Consider the following 14,308-nt stretch of genomic DNA (forward strand, 5'->3'; position numbering starts at 1 on the left):
AAACTGTATTTCCTGGGAAATCAAAATTGAAGTCTCACTTCGACACATCTTCTAGCTCTTCGCAGAGTCATATATAGCGTATTTGCTCAGTTGACTAGTTAAACACATAAACGTTTTGCTCAGTTTGTTTATAAGCGTATTTGCTCATGCCTAAATGTTTAAGTGTATTTAGCGTGAGTTTAACATTAATAAGTGTTCATGCCTAACTAACAAGAGCATAATAAAGTTCATATAAACAAAAGTGTAGGTGAAGAACAGAACAAGAGACTCGACAAATGAGCAACTTCAGCGTCACAAATAGTTAAGGCTCGCTCAAGCATAGGAAATGTACAGAGAGTCATAACATACCTCTTTTTGCTGTCTCAAGCGTTTCAAATATGTAGACTGTTTCTTGCGAAGCTCCATAGAAAGGTTTTGGAGATCAATAGCAAGTGATCGCTGGTATAAAACAAATAAGAATTAAAACATAAGATAATGATGAATTATCACATTTTTTCTTGGGCCACAAGAGAATTTCCTTTAGGATTAAGAGTACTAGCATGATGAAGCAGAGGATGACAAGAACAGACGCACACATCACCATACCTCCTTGTCTCTGTGTACGTTCCGCCTGCGGAGATTCACAAGTGATTACACTAAAACATTTAGGCATGAGCAAATACGGTTATATATGACTCTGCTTTCAATCAATTTCTTCAGACTTACCACATCCCTTGTTCTCATTCTTTTTTGCTTATTCCAGTAACTGAAAGAAAAAAAAATCTGTAGTGATGGATTTAACATTAAACCAAAAAAAAATAATTCTGTTGTGATGGGTTATGGGATATGGTAAGTCTGAAGAAATCTGCGCAGCTTGTACTTCAGGTAAACAATTTTTTTTGAATCATCAATACATTTGTTAGTAGTATGTCTTAGAACCTGGATCTAATATAGTGTCTATGTATAAAACAAATGGAACATATGAAAGAGAAAGAGGGACAGAGAATGTTGCAGAGAAGATAGCAAACGGTCTGTTGAATGAAGTTAGAGCAATGCGTACAAAGAACAACACCTCCATCATTTACTTATGTTTCGATACTTCCACCTTGGTTTTTCTCTAACATTTGCTTCTTAGGCTCTTACAGACTTCATCTTCTTCCAATAGACAAGGTAAGCGATGAATTTGATGATTGAACGACGGTCAGTCTCATGAAAAATTGATGAGAAGTCGAAAGCATCTATCATTGTCATTAGAGTTCTAACGGCAATTTTTTTTTGTTATAAAGTATCCTAAAATCTTCCAAAATCTGAAACGAGAATCTATCCAAATCACAAATATTTTAAAAAATATATATAAAAACTCTAACAAATAACCAAAAATCTTCTAAAAGCTCAATAAAATCTTGCAAAATCCTAAAATATTAAAATCCCACCAAATTCTTTAAAATACAAGTTCAATACCCCCTCTACAAGAATGATGTAAAACAAATTAAGCTATATTTTAAATTGAGACAAAAAAAAAAAAAAAAACCTTGAATGTCTTTAAAAAGCTTATGCATAGATTTAAGTTTTGTCCCATCCACTAGTCTGAGTATCATCAATCAAGCCTTAGAACGCAAGTCAGCAAGAAAAAGGGAACAAGTCATGATGATGAATTGATGATAATGTGTAATGTCCATGTCATGATGATTATAATGAATGATGATGCGAGAGAAAGAAAGTGAAACCATTTGAAAAGAAAATGAAGGAGGATCCACCATGGTTTTGTGTTATTAGTTACGGTTCTTCTCCAAATCACTTTGCTTAAAACTTAGAACCAAAGGATTGTTTATAAAGAGGCTAAAAAGGTTCGGTTTGATTTAATCATTTATAGAAGCTATTTTCTCGATCTGGATCATGTATCATACTAGGTTTTGATAACAAAACCAAAGGACCATTTAGCAAATGCAAATTGACTTGTGGTCAATGAAAAATGTATAACGCCAAATCCTTCAAAATAATTAACTAGTGTAAAAATCGTTTGGTACACAAGATTAAATCAATCAACTAAACCCCAAATTTATTTCATTATTATTTCAATTCAAATTCTTTTTACAACTCAAGTGTTTAAAGAAAATTCATTAAAACAAAAAAAAAATCAAATACAAACAAAAACCACGCAAAAATTAACTTTAGTTCACCTACTAATATCATACAAAAATATGAAATCATAATAGAAGACCCTCTAAAATATCTAATGCTTAAAACGCCAATGATCAACTACCATTTAGAGGCGACACATAATAAAGACTGCGAAATTTCAACTAACATTTTCAAAATTAGTTCTAGACTTTTAGTCCTAGAAACTTTGTTATGAAAACAAATAAAGGTACACCTCTTTTCTCATTGGCTCTCATGCAACAAAAAGCAGAAGAAGAAAAAGTAGGAAAAAAAATCAACGAGCACGAGGAAATAATTCGAGCTTCTTTGGTTTCGTTAAGGAGTTGCAAAAAGAAGAGAAAGCTCCTTTGACTTCATTAGGGATCGGGAGAGCCAACGAGAGCGGTAAATCATGATGGAGACTTTTGGTTTGATGTCTTAACGAGACAGAGTGAGCCAAAGCCGTTTGCCTTTTGTTGAGTCCTTCAAGGATGAAAGAGAAGGCACCAAAAGTGAGACAGCTCTGTAGCATTGCTTGTGGTGCACCTGCAAATACATGATCATAGAGAGTTATAGTTGTTAGCTAGGCCAAAGTACATGGTAATGAGGGGATACCAATTCAGTTCTTACCGGGGAAACTAAGAGCAAGACCAGTACAGCACCCAGCAACTCCAACATTAATGGCTGCAGAATAGAAGATATTCAAACATATAAGCAAAGTCATGCTACAAGTTGTAGGAGTGAGAACGGATAAGAGGGAGTAGTATTAGAAAACAGTCTCACCATCATCTTTCCCTCGTATTTTCTTGAGAAGACAAACAACTAAACTATGTACTCCAGACAAAACCGCAAAAGTCTAACAAGAAACCACAACAACTTTATTCAGTTGCCTTTGGAAAATAGATTAGCTTACAGGAAACAATAATCATATCATAAGATGTAAAGCACCTTTGCAGACTGACCCGCATCCACAAATGATCCTTTAAACCCTTTCTTCTTAAACAATCCACCACCTGAAACCCCAACTTATATCTGTTAGATATATTTATATGTATGGTTCCATCTTACAAAACAAGCACATAATACTGATTCTCCAGTCGTCAAAACACTAAAAAAAAAAAAAAAGCTAAAGGAAACCAAACTTGAGGAAGGAAATGCTCTGTTCCTATAAAAGCTACACCAATGAAGTCTAAACAGAAACTTCAAAGATCAAGACTTTACTAGAAACTTTAAAGCAAAGTCGTTAAACCGAATCCATCAACCTTTTAATCTACCATACCAACACCTAAAGATTGTAAAGAGTCTTAATTTATCAACAACGTAGATAACTGAAAGAGAAATTGAAATCATCACCAACCATATCCAAATACAGAGCCCATGACGGCGCCGCTAGCTGCATCTCCGGCGAAACGTACAAGACAAACGGCGGGAGAAGGGATTACTAATGCTTTTGAACTGTCATGATTAGTACTAACATCATTAGCTTCATTGTTAGTCTTTGAATCGGAATCAAAACTCCCGTTTGCAGAATCCTCGGCCGCCATATCTGATGGAAAAAAAAAAAAAAATACAACTTTTGCGTTTTCTCTACCTAATCTTCAAACAAAAAAAAAAAACAGATTTTTGTTTTGTCTTCTTCTGGTTTGCTTTTTCACCTGTAGCCCAAATAGTATGGGCCTCAATTTTGGTCCGCTTGTTTCACTAAGAAGAGCCCACTAAAAGAATTGACAATGCTGGTGATGGATGCAAACATGCCCATAAAGTAATGGAAGATGTAAAGACAACAACAAGAATAACAAAACGATTAGGGGTTTTTAAAGGCAACATAAAAAAAGATGAAATGACCCAAGGTAGGTCATGGTAAAACAAGTTTTTGTTCTTGGAATGAAATGATCAAATCAGTAATGGTCATGGTCTTGATATATGGCTCCAAACTCGGCTCTCCATGCCTGATCGTCTGTATAATCGTCATAGCTCACCACACCGGTTCTGTGTTCTGATGATGTTACATGTTCTTCTTCTTTCTCTTGCTCATTCTCCTTGAACCATGGCTTTAATGCAGACCCTGGTAATTTGGTTTTTGCTAGGTATTGCTTCATTGTGCTCATTTCTGTTTTGTGCTTACTCTTTAAATTCTCCATTTGATTCTTCAACTTGTCATTCTCTTCTTCTACTAAGCTGAAACGTTCCTGCAATTATAGGTTTTTTAGGTATCACTCAGCATGTTAGAATTCACAAGCAAATAGTGCAGCACCTAAGTCTCTAAAAAAGGCCTTTGTTAGTGGTGAAACATAAAAGTTACCTCAGAGGATTGTACAGCTTGCTCAGCTTCTCGGAGTCTGATAAGTAATTCACCAGCAGCTTGGACAGCTTCAACAGTATCTCGCAGCTGAATTTTAAGGCCCTTGTTCTCCTTTTTCAAGAACTCTCTTTCTTTCTCCTTCTCTGCTCTTATGGCAGTTAGCTCAGCTGAAAAGGCTTTCGCAAAGCGCTTCCCATGGCGACCTTTCAAAGCAGCTTTAGCTGCTGCTTTCTTCACATCGACGATTCCTGCCATCGTCACGCTGTGCCTCTCAGTTAATTCATCATACTTCTCCTGCAGTTCTGTGTACTCCTCGATGAGTCTACTGTGACCAATCATAGCTCTACTAATAGCATCATTCAACTCCTCTGTCGCCATTTTCTCCTTTTTGAGCTCCATCTCTAGATCCTCTGCGTGTCTACGATGGTTATCGATATCTATCCTTAGATCATCTGTTAAAGAGATCCATTCACTCTCCATTTCTGTCCACCTTTCACGTTCTTCTTCTAGTACATCGTTGTTGTTCTCAGTGTTCTTGGTAAAATCAGTGCTCTTCCTCATTTGAAAAGACCGTAACAGCAAAGAGGATCTCAGATTATCAGTTGATTTTGTAGGCTGCAGCTTGCTTTTGAGCTCTGCAATCTCCTTTAAAAGAGCTTCCTTTTCACTGAGATCAATCCTTACTTTCCCAAACCCTTCACTACTTTGGTTTGTCTCATATGTTTCCTTCACGACCTCTGTCTCATCTTCTACATCATCGGATTTCATTAGCTGCACAAACAGATAAAGCATAGCTAAAGTTTATTATCCAATATCTTGCAAACAATTTACTAATGTGCATGTTTCTTTGAATTGTTAACTCGTTGCCTTACCTTACTTGACTCCTGCACAGTGTTCTTTTTGTATTGGTCTAACTGATGAATTGAAAAAAAACAAATTGTCAGAAAACTTATGTTCAACCTTATTCTCATCATAGGTTTATAAGATATTTACCAGACTAGTTAGATGCTCAATTTTGGTAGCCTGCTCCACACACATGTTCTTGAGATGCTTCTCGTCCGCGCAAGCTTCTTCTATTGCCTTATATACTCCCTGATAATAAAACATATAAGCAGTCAAAACGAATTAGCCAACTAAAGAAACTTAAGTGAGTGGAACAAAAATGCATCTGAGGGTTTGTAGACATACTTCAGCTTCTTGGTCAAGTTTCTGTCTGCAAGAAAGACAGAGGAGAATCGATGATGATCCACCTTCTTTTGGTCTATCTTCTTGTAACAGTTTAACCGAAGCACTGAGATTATCGCTTTCATCGCAAGGCTTCAGAGAGAGATGGCCAAAGGAGAAGGAAACAGAAGATCTGTTTGAGAGTGAGCTCCGTTGGTGACAATCTATAATGTGCAGTCCTCTCTGGAGACTCGCAGCTAGAGAATCTGTAGGACTTAAATGCTTCTTGGAAGACATAGAAGGACCAAACTGTTGGACGTTTTTGTTTCCAATGTCTGAGATCTCGTTTACATTCCTAGGACTTGCCTGAAACTTTGTCGACGCAGCCACGCTTTTCCTGAAATTCCTAATCTTTGGAGATTCTGACAATGGTGGCTCTTCAAGGATACGTGTCTGATGCGGTAAAGTGATTGAGATCCCATTTCCCACAGTGTTTGGAACAGAATGAGCCAAGGCACAATCTTTGTGTTTATCAACAGAGCAAATCTCATCTCCACTCATTGACTCAGCTTCACAGCCTGAAGCACTTGCGAATGAGGACTGAAGAGAATCCCTCATGTCATCAGAATCGCAGTAACTGTGAAACTTGTTGATATGTTTACTCAGTTCCATAACATCACCATCGTCCTCATGATCCTCATACATTGTTTCCTTTTCTGAACCTTGTTTGTTGGTGTCAGCACACGACATGACTAAAGAAGACTTGTTGATGCTGTTTCTCAATTGACTCAAACTCTCCCTCACAAAGTTGCTTCCGTCAGGTTTGAACCCATCAGACTTGGTTCTTATTAGTTCTTCCTATAAGAAGAACCACAAAACCAACATAATTAATACACACACATACACCATAATGTAAAACACACTACACGACACAACAACCAAAACCGCAATCAATATTATATGACAAAAAGGAAGAAACCTTTAGTTCACGAATCTGGTCACCCAGTGAGTCATCATCTTCCTCTGTAATCTCATTAACCATTGAGTTAATTCTAGCGACGAGTACGCTCTTCTCTTCAAGCTGTTATAATTCAAATTGAAAACTCAGAGACTGTAACTAGATCTGAGATGTATCAAACTCGAATTAGAAACCTTATCTATATAGAAAGCTCATTGAGTTGAAACCTAACCTGATGAGTCGCAGATGATTTGTACGTTAATAAATGGAACATAAGATTTTAAGCAACTAAAAGGAAAGAGATGTAGGGTATCGGAGATGATAGTGACATTTTTTCCGTTATGTTATAAGGGCAACCCCAATAGGGAGATTTATTTTAGGGGCTCTTAAATTGTTTATTCATATATTTTGTAGTTTGAGATGGTTAAGAACTTTGAGTTTGTTAATTAAAAGTTTTCCCCCAATGGTGGGTTCTTATTTTGAGTCTCTTAATTAATTTTTTTTTTAAATAAAAAATCTAAATTAGAATATGAAATTATTGCATTTGAGATATATGTTTATAAAATTATTGCATTTCATAAAATTTAAAACATATGAAACATTAAAACATAATAAATGACAAGTAAAATACATAAAAAGAGGAAATGCTTAATACCATAATACCAACTGCAGAAACAATCTTGAGAATAAATTATTAAGCTAGCCACAGTAATTTGGTAACTTTTTATTCGCTAAAACAGAACCGAAAAAGAACTATATTGAACTTGTAAATTTTAGTGAGACAGCTCAAGAGTATGGTAACATTAGTATATGACTGATAACTCACACATAGAAACTAAATGCAACTTAAGCAAGTAAAGACAAAAGTGATATTGTCTTAAGCTGCCCAACCAATCACTTTTAACAACAGCTTAGACCTTAAATGAAAACATGTACGTAGTATGACTTACAGGAAGAGCTTCCCATATTGCTTCATCATTCACGCTCTCTTCATCTCCAGGCATCAGTGCCCGACACATTCTGAAGATAAAACGTGTGGTATATTAAGAAATTCATATAGGAAAGCAGATTAAATAATTCCAAGAAATTTTCCTACCAAATAGACACCAATGCAATGCATAGACAGCTTCATAATTGGACAGTTTGATTGATTTTAGAGAAATCTCAGACTGTGTTTGAGAGACTAGGATCTGGAACGTTTCTGTCGGTAATATCACTCGTATACAAGTTCTGATCATAACCATAAACTTCATGCTGCACCAACCCGGAGTTACTCATACTAGACATGTTCTGATCACAACCATAAAGCTGCATCTGCATCAACTGATCCAGCCCATAGTTATTCACAGATTCTTGTACTGCTTCTGTGTTTGAGACGCAAGGATGTTGAAAGCTGCTGCTATTGATGTTACCCATACTACACATGTTCTGATCATAGCCATAAAACTCCTTCTGCATCAACTCATTCATCCCAAAGGATTCTTGTACCCCCGAGTAATGTTCTGTTTTTGTGACGCAAGGATGTTGGAAACTGTTGTTGAAATAGCTTCTTGCCCTGTAAATGCTAGAGGCAAGTTGATTCCTTCCAATGCCATCCAGTCAATCTCTCTCTCTCCCATTTCTCCCATCCCCACCAAACATAAGATTGCATCTTTGGAGCCAGTGTCCAACATTTTGGTATCCAAACAGACAGAAATAATCTCTTCCTTAGAAGTGCTGAAACATGAAGTGAGCTCAGAGTGATTCAGATTACACCAACCCTAAATAAACCCAAAAACTCTTAGTTCTACTGCAATTGTTTGGTTTTGCCTCAATTCTTCAGAGGATTTGAATCAATCAATTGAAAATAAAGGAACTTTGACTTAATTAAAAAGGGAGAAGCAAAGAGTTGTTTTTTTACCTTCTTAGGGACGTTGTACTCGACGATGAAGGAACCATGCTTCTCGACGGCGAGAGAGGGCCGTTCAAAGTAAGTCGGCGACGAGGGTAGCTTAATATCGCCGGCGTTTGATGATTCAGTAGCCGGATCCTCCGATTGAATCTCCTCCTAATCGCCTCCGCCGATTCAATCTCCTCCGCTTCGCATCTCCTCCGATGCCCAAATCATCTGATTCCATATCTTTGATTCTATCTCCTTCATTGTCAATTCGCGTCTTCCATCGAGAGAGAGAGAGAGAGGGAGAGAAAGAAATAAAACTATCGACCATCAAATTTTTTTTTAATCTTCTATTAATCGGTTGCCCAACAAAAACGTGACACGTATGGTCGTCTCTTATGTCAAAATCGAGTCTACTAAATACAGTAAAACCTCTATAAATTAATAATGTTGGGACTAAAACATTTTATTAATTTATAGTGATATTAATTTATCTATAATATTTACAGTGTAAATTAATAATTATTAATTTATAGATATATTTTTAATTGTTTATTTTATTTTAAATTATGAATTAGAACAATTATAGCAAAATAAGATTAAACTTTCGGATGTTATAAATTTTATGGTTTAAGAATTGAACTTGTAATATTTATAAAGCATTATTGACAATAAATTACAAATACTATAAACAAATTGACTTATACACATGACATACATAAATTTAAATTTATGAATAATAATAATATTAATTCTCATATTTTAATAATTTGTCTAATTATCAAATTGTAAATGATGCATATCTAAAAATTAAAACTTTAAAATTTAATTATTTGTATGACATGTTATAAAATATTTTAGAGATATCATTATAGTTTGAAAATACAACATTACAAATGTTCTATAGAAATGAGTTTTAGGAGAAACATACACTATTATATCAGTATATATATATATATATATATATATAAATTTACATGATTATTAATTTATGATATTATTGGGACCATATTTTACATTGAGATTTCAAAAAAATTATTATCTTATTATCTTATCGAATATTCTTAATTTTTACACTGGCCCGACTTGGGACCAGCAAAATTTATTAATTTATAGTGATTATTAATTTATAGAGGTTTTACTGTAATATGTCCTCTTATTTTTTTTCTTTTATCCGATTTTTTTTTTCTTTTTCTTAGTTAAAACTCCTCTTACAACTCCCCGTTGGGATAACCTTAGATTATCCCTAATGAAAGGTTTTAAACTGAAGTTTTAAAGAAAAAGGGAAGAAAAATAAATCAGAAAATGTGTAATTAATAAGAGCTGCCTCTTAGGCCATCTTTATCGGTATATTATATGTTGTGTTCTTAGGCCTTATAAAAATCAAAATAATTGAATAGTGGACTTAAAATCAGGCTCATTGATCTTAATCTAGAACTGTTGTTGGACCTGATCTTGTGTGACGTGTCTCTCGCGGATTGGAAAGAATTATTTTCCAACCGAGACTTTGTTTCATTTTTCATTTTGTTCAGTGTCGAAAGCTAGGGTTTTCTTCTTCTCTCCTAAACGGCGAAACGGCGAGAGATTTGTGTTCGCACCATCGTCTCCGATTCTGGTGTGTTTTCCGGCCATTAAAAGACCAAATTCGAGAGGTAATTTCGCCTCTATCTCCTCTGTCCGCAAGTCCAGCGATCTCCTCGTCTCCTCTGTCTCCTCTATCTCGCCAAGTCTAGAGATCTCCTCTGTCTCGCCAAGCTCAAGATCTCCTCGTCTTCTCTGTCTCCTCTGTCTCCTCTGGCTCGCAAATCTCATCTCCGGCGATATAGACAAGGTAATCTCCGGCGATATAAATCTAATCTCATCTCTGAATTAGGTTTCGATTTAGTATCATGTTATAGGATTTCGATTTTGTGTGTTATAAACCTAATCTCATTTCGTGTGTTGTATTGAAAATCAACCTTAATCGATTTGTATGAGTGATTTCTAATCAATTTTGCCCTCTATTTGAAATCAACTTTACACCGATAAACATTAATCAATTTTGGTTTGTTTATGAGGCTTGTAGGTGAGGTTAACCAGAGCAAATTAAATCGGACCACCATCAACAACATTCCTTACTCGAAAGTAAAAGGTAAGTCAAACTCACTATATGTAATGCAATGTTCGACCATTTTGGTTTAAAGATTTGAGTGGTGTTTGAGTGATTGGTTTGTCTATTGTATAATATGATTGAATGGTTTGTGTTTGAAGAGTGGTGTCTGAGTTTAATGGTTTGAATCGCTACTATAGTCTAATGGTTTTTGTTTGAGTGGTGTTTGAGTGATTGGTTTAAAGATTGGTTTGAATTGCTACTATAGTCTAAATGGTTTGTGTTTGAGTGGTGTTACTATCCTCCGCAACCATCAACTGCGATTGGATTCACAAGTCTGTCGAACCGTGAAGCTGAACCACTACCTGCTTATGAGACACAACTGAACCAGCTCAAGGACCAAGTGATCTAGCTAAAGTAATTTGCTTTGGATTGTAGTTTTAAAGATTGAGTCACATGTATTTGGAATTTGGTGTTTGGAATGTAGTTTTAAAGACTAAGTCACATGTATTTGTCCGATTGTTCACATGCAAAACATACACTCTTGTCCGAAATGACCAAAGTTCTATATATATGAGAAGAGCACAAGATCAAATCAAGCAAATCAAACATACCAACTCAAAATCAAACCATTTTCTTTCTTTCACCAAGAACATTTTCTTTCTCAACCCTTTTATGGCATCTTCTTCCAACAATTTTCACTAACATTATGATCCCAATAATGATAGTTTAAACCAATTATTTCAAGAGCAATTTAGTAACCAATTTGAAGCTGTTGAAGAGGAAATTCCGGCAGAAAGGAAACCACATACATATATCGATAGAAAACGCGAAGAAGGGCATGAACGTTTGTGGAACGATTATTTTTCTGATAATCCGACTTACAATGCTCACCAATTCCGCCGACGGTTTCGAATGAACAAGCCGTTGTTCTTGCGTATTGTGAATCGTCTCAGTGAATTCCAACAAGAAGATGGAACTGGAACTACTCCGGATCTTACGTTTTCAGTAAATATGCCTTCAAATCTTGAGGGTTTAGGTGATGGTCATACAATAATTCGTGATAGACAAGCACATCACAAATTAAAGGAGGATTTGATTGAGAATATATGTAATAAATTTGGACATTAATCTATGTATTAATTAAATAAAATGTTTGTCTTGTTTAATTAATTAAGTAATATGTTTGTTTATTTTTAAAAAAAAAAATTATTTACAATGTTTTTTTTTGTTTCATAAAAATTTGGTATTGTATCTTGAATTTTAGTAAAGGTTTTATAAGTTTGCAATTAAAATGTTATTATATAAATTTTTATAATTGTAATATGTTTAAGAATATTATATTATTAAATCTTAAGTTTTTAAATATGTTCTCCCAATAATTAACTTCTTAACTACTGATCTTATATTATTTTTACAATATTTATACTCTAAGAACACCCTAAACTGATCTCCCTATAAATATGCCCTTATTGCCTCTTATTTGGTAACCTGAATTTTGCATAAGAAACCGTGACGTGTCACTTACTGGTTGGATGAACCGTTTAATATATAACTTTTTTTTTTACTGGTTCTTCTTCTTCTCTCTCGCCGTCTCGCGAAGCAAGAGTTGTTTCACAATCAGTTGGAATCGGAGCAATTTACTCGCAATGACACATTGCTTCGCCTTCTCCGCCGTACAATTTTCTAGCCGGAATTCTTTATCATTATCGCTTCCTTTCATCAGCAAAAGCAACATCTGCTTCGCCGTCTCCGCCGTACAACTTTCTAGCCGGAATTCTTTATCATTCCCTCAGCCTATCCTCCTCCGCCACGTCATCTCTACCCGGTCTAATTTCGAGATCGATCGAGTTTGTAGAGCTCATGCGTCTTCTATCGGATCATACGAAGGTAGTTCTTCTACGGACCTCGAAGACGCCAATTCCGATGGCTTTGATTTGGGGAGCTTTGTTTCATTCGCGGAGGCGCTTTGTATTCTATCATCCGCCGTGTTATCGGTGGTTCTCGCGGTGAATTACGTGGTGGTTGGTGAAATCGGGAAAAAGGTTTTGTCTTTAGGTTTTGTTGGATTGGTTGGTTCAGTCGCCACTGGTTTGTGGCTTAGACGACGGCAATGGATGAGGATTTGCAAAGGAGCGAGAGAGAGTGAAGGGACGAATTTGATTCGAAGGTTGGAGAAACTTGAAGAGGATTTAAAAAGCTCGACCACCATTGTTAGAGTTCTTTCTAGGCATCTAGAGAAGCTTGGGATTCAGTTTCGGGTCACCCGGAAAGCTCTAAAGGAACCAATTTCTGAGGTAAACAATCCCATTGTGCCTTTTCTCGAGCTTTGCTTCAGATGCTTCCACACTCTAAAAGTTTGATTGTCTATGTGAAATTGGGTGAAAGGGAACAAGTTGTGATTTTGGGAATTGAATGTGTGAGGAAGTAACAAATGTTTTAGTGTTTAAACCGAGATTTTGGAGATTTGGGATAATCTTGCAGAAGAGGTTTAGATATTTCTAGTTTGCAGTTTCTGACTGATCAATGTAGCTGTCTTTGCATTAAGTTTAGTTCTTTGGTGCTGTATCTGTATGTATCTAAAAGAGTTTGGTTTGTTTTGTCCAAAGACTGCAGCTTTGGCTCAGAAGAATTCTGAGGCCACAAGGGCATCCTAATCGGACATTAGTGAATCCCTTGCCTAAGTAGCTTGCATCCTAATTGAACATGCTCCTCAGTTTGTGAACTGATGATCTTAGTCGATGTAAGTTTCGTATTAGGAACCTGTAATGGAATGCTTACTTCTTGCATTGAAATGGAATGCTTACTTAAGATCAAAGGTTTGTGTTATATAGACTTATAAGAGACTTTTACTTTTTACCTGATGCATCCATTAGAGAACAAGGTGAACGAGGAAGCTAAGTTGATGTAGAAAGAGATTTGGTCGTCGGATTCTTTGAATGTGGTGAATGATAAACCGGCAATTCCTGCCGGTGAACCAGAGAAAGAATCTCCTGCAGTGGTGGAAGAAATTGTGAAAGCAGAGGAATCTACAGAGACAGAGAAAAATTCAAATGATGAGAGCGGAGCTTAACATTCCAATGATGGTTGGTCTCACTCTTATCAGATGAGCTGATTCTGGAGCTGGTACTTGTTCTCTCTCTGCTTCTGTCACTAGATCTCTACATGCGCCTCTCTCTCTTTTTGTTTCTCCTCTTGTTTCTATATTGTCCCTTTCCAGATTTAACTTGTTTTTTTTACGTTTTTTTTGTTATGTTATTATTCAAGATTACCTTGGGTTTTCCCTGTTTTATTGCTTACACATGTTTACATATAAAATACCAAGACTGATGAACCCAAGCAAGAACAAGAAGCCTGCTGAAGCCACTGAGGTAATTCACCTTAATATGAAGTGTATGGATTGTCCTTGTTGGATCAAAGCTCAATGTTGTTTTGGTTGTTTATTCATTCATAACTGATGAAGTTGAATGAGATTAGATTCAACAAAATAGATTAAAAAAAACAAGAGACTCAAAATTATATCCTACCATTGGAAAGGATGATTTTAATTATAATCTCAAGGATTCTTATTTTATAAACAGTACATAATATAATCATTAAAAATTACAACAGTACATAAGAGACTAAAAGTTAAAACCCATCGTTGGTGATGCCCTAATGTTTGCAATTATAGTTTGAAAATGTTGCATATATATTTTTGTTACAGTATGTGCTAATTAGAAACACGATCAAGTAGCCAAACATATATGTATAACGAAATTCTGGATTCGTTAAATAGAAAAGCTTCACAATTTCCCAATC

The 14,308-nt window shown here is 35.7% G+C and overlaps 3 protein-coding genes across 4 annotated transcripts; 1 reads left to right on the forward strand and 2 right to left on the reverse strand.

Annotated features, from left to right (window-relative positions):
- Positions 1–2,266: 2,266 nt before the first annotated feature.
- LOC104726097 (mitochondrial import inner membrane translocase subunit TIM22-3) lies at positions 2,267–3,731 on the reverse strand. The gene is made up of 5 exons (XM_010444880.3): positions 3,476–3,731; positions 3,067–3,131; positions 2,902–2,974; positions 2,749–2,802; positions 2,267–2,664 (listed from the first exon to the last, which is right to left on the reverse strand). The coding sequence occupies exons 1-5, from the start codon at positions 3,660–3,662 to the stop codon at positions 2,414–2,416; spliced, it is 630 nt and encodes a 209-aa protein (XP_010443182.1). The 5' UTR covers positions 3,663–3,731; the 3' UTR covers positions 2,267–2,413.
- Positions 3,732–3,855: 124 nt separating this feature from the next.
- On the reverse strand, positions 3,856–8,788 carry LOC104726098 (kinesin-like protein KIN-12F). Of its 2 annotated transcripts, none has more exons than XM_087471702.1 (9): positions 8,443–8,788; positions 7,639–8,302; positions 7,493–7,562; positions 6,564–6,665; positions 5,609–6,442; positions 5,414–5,512; positions 5,293–5,334; positions 4,421–5,191; positions 3,856–4,307 (listed from the first exon to the last, which is right to left on the reverse strand). In XM_087471702.1, exons 3-9 carry the CDS (start codon positions 7,559–7,561, stop codon positions 4,017–4,019), a joined length of 2,208 nt encoding a protein of 735 aa, XP_087327828.1. In that variant the 5' UTR covers position 7,562; positions 7,639–8,302; positions 8,443–8,788; the 3' UTR covers positions 3,856–4,016. The 2 variants fall into 2 exon arrangements, with proteins under 2 accessions (XP_087327828.1, XP_087327829.1); XM_087471703.1 differs by having other exon boundaries at positions 7,639–8,258; positions 8,443–8,785.
- Positions 8,789–11,990: 3,202 nt separating this feature from the next.
- Positions 11,991–13,825, forward strand: LOC104726099 (uncharacterized). The gene is made up of 3 exons (XM_010444882.3): positions 11,991–12,804; positions 13,117–13,250; positions 13,384–13,825. The coding sequence occupies exons 1-2, from the start codon at positions 12,043–12,045 to the stop codon at positions 13,162–13,164; spliced, it is 810 nt and encodes a 269-aa protein (XP_010443184.2). The 5' UTR covers positions 11,991–12,042; the 3' UTR covers positions 13,165–13,250; positions 13,384–13,825.
- Positions 13,826–14,308: the final 483 nt, after the last annotated feature.

The sequence above is a fragment of the Camelina sativa genome, chromosome 11, assembly GCF_030686135.1.
Source record: "Camelina sativa cultivar CO46 ecotype springtype chromosome 11, ASM3068613v1".
NCBI lineage: Eukaryota > Viridiplantae > Streptophyta > Magnoliopsida > Brassicales > Brassicaceae > Camelina > Camelina sativa.

Bases quoted from the DNA above. Each gene is read 5' to 3' on its own strand.
- LOC104726097 (XM_010444880.3), bottom strand. From the start codon at position 3,662: ATGGCGGCCGAGGATTCTGCAAACGGGAGTTTTGATTCCGATTCAAAG. The intron at 2,975-3,066 runs GTGCTTTACATC...GTTTCTTGTTAG, and splicing joins ATGCGGGTCAGTCTGCAAAG to ACTTTTGCGGTTTTGTCTGG. The intron at 2,665-2,748 runs GTAAGAACTGAA...ATGTATTTGCAG, and splicing joins TCTTGCTCTTAGTTTCCCCG to GTGCACCACAAGCAATGCTA.
- LOC104726098 (XM_087471702.1), bottom strand. From the start codon at position 7,561: ATGTGTCGGGCACTGATGCCTGGAGATGAAGAGAGCGTGAATGATGAA. The intron at 6,666-7,492 runs GTAAGTCATACT...GAATTATAACAG, and splicing joins CAATATGGGAAGCTCTTCCT to CTTGAAGAGAAGAGCGTACT. The intron at 6,443-6,563 runs GTTTCTTCCTTT...TTCTTCTTATAG, and splicing joins ACCAGATTCGTGAACTAAAG to GAAGAACTAATAAGAACCAA.
- LOC104726099 (XM_010444882.3), top strand. From the start codon at position 12,043: ATGAACCGTTTAATATATAACTTTTTTTTTTACTGGTTCTTCTTCTTC. The intron at 12,805-13,116 runs GTAAACAATCCC...TTTTGTCCAAAG, and splicing joins TAAAGGAACCAATTTCTGAG to ACTGCAGCTTTGGCTCAGAA.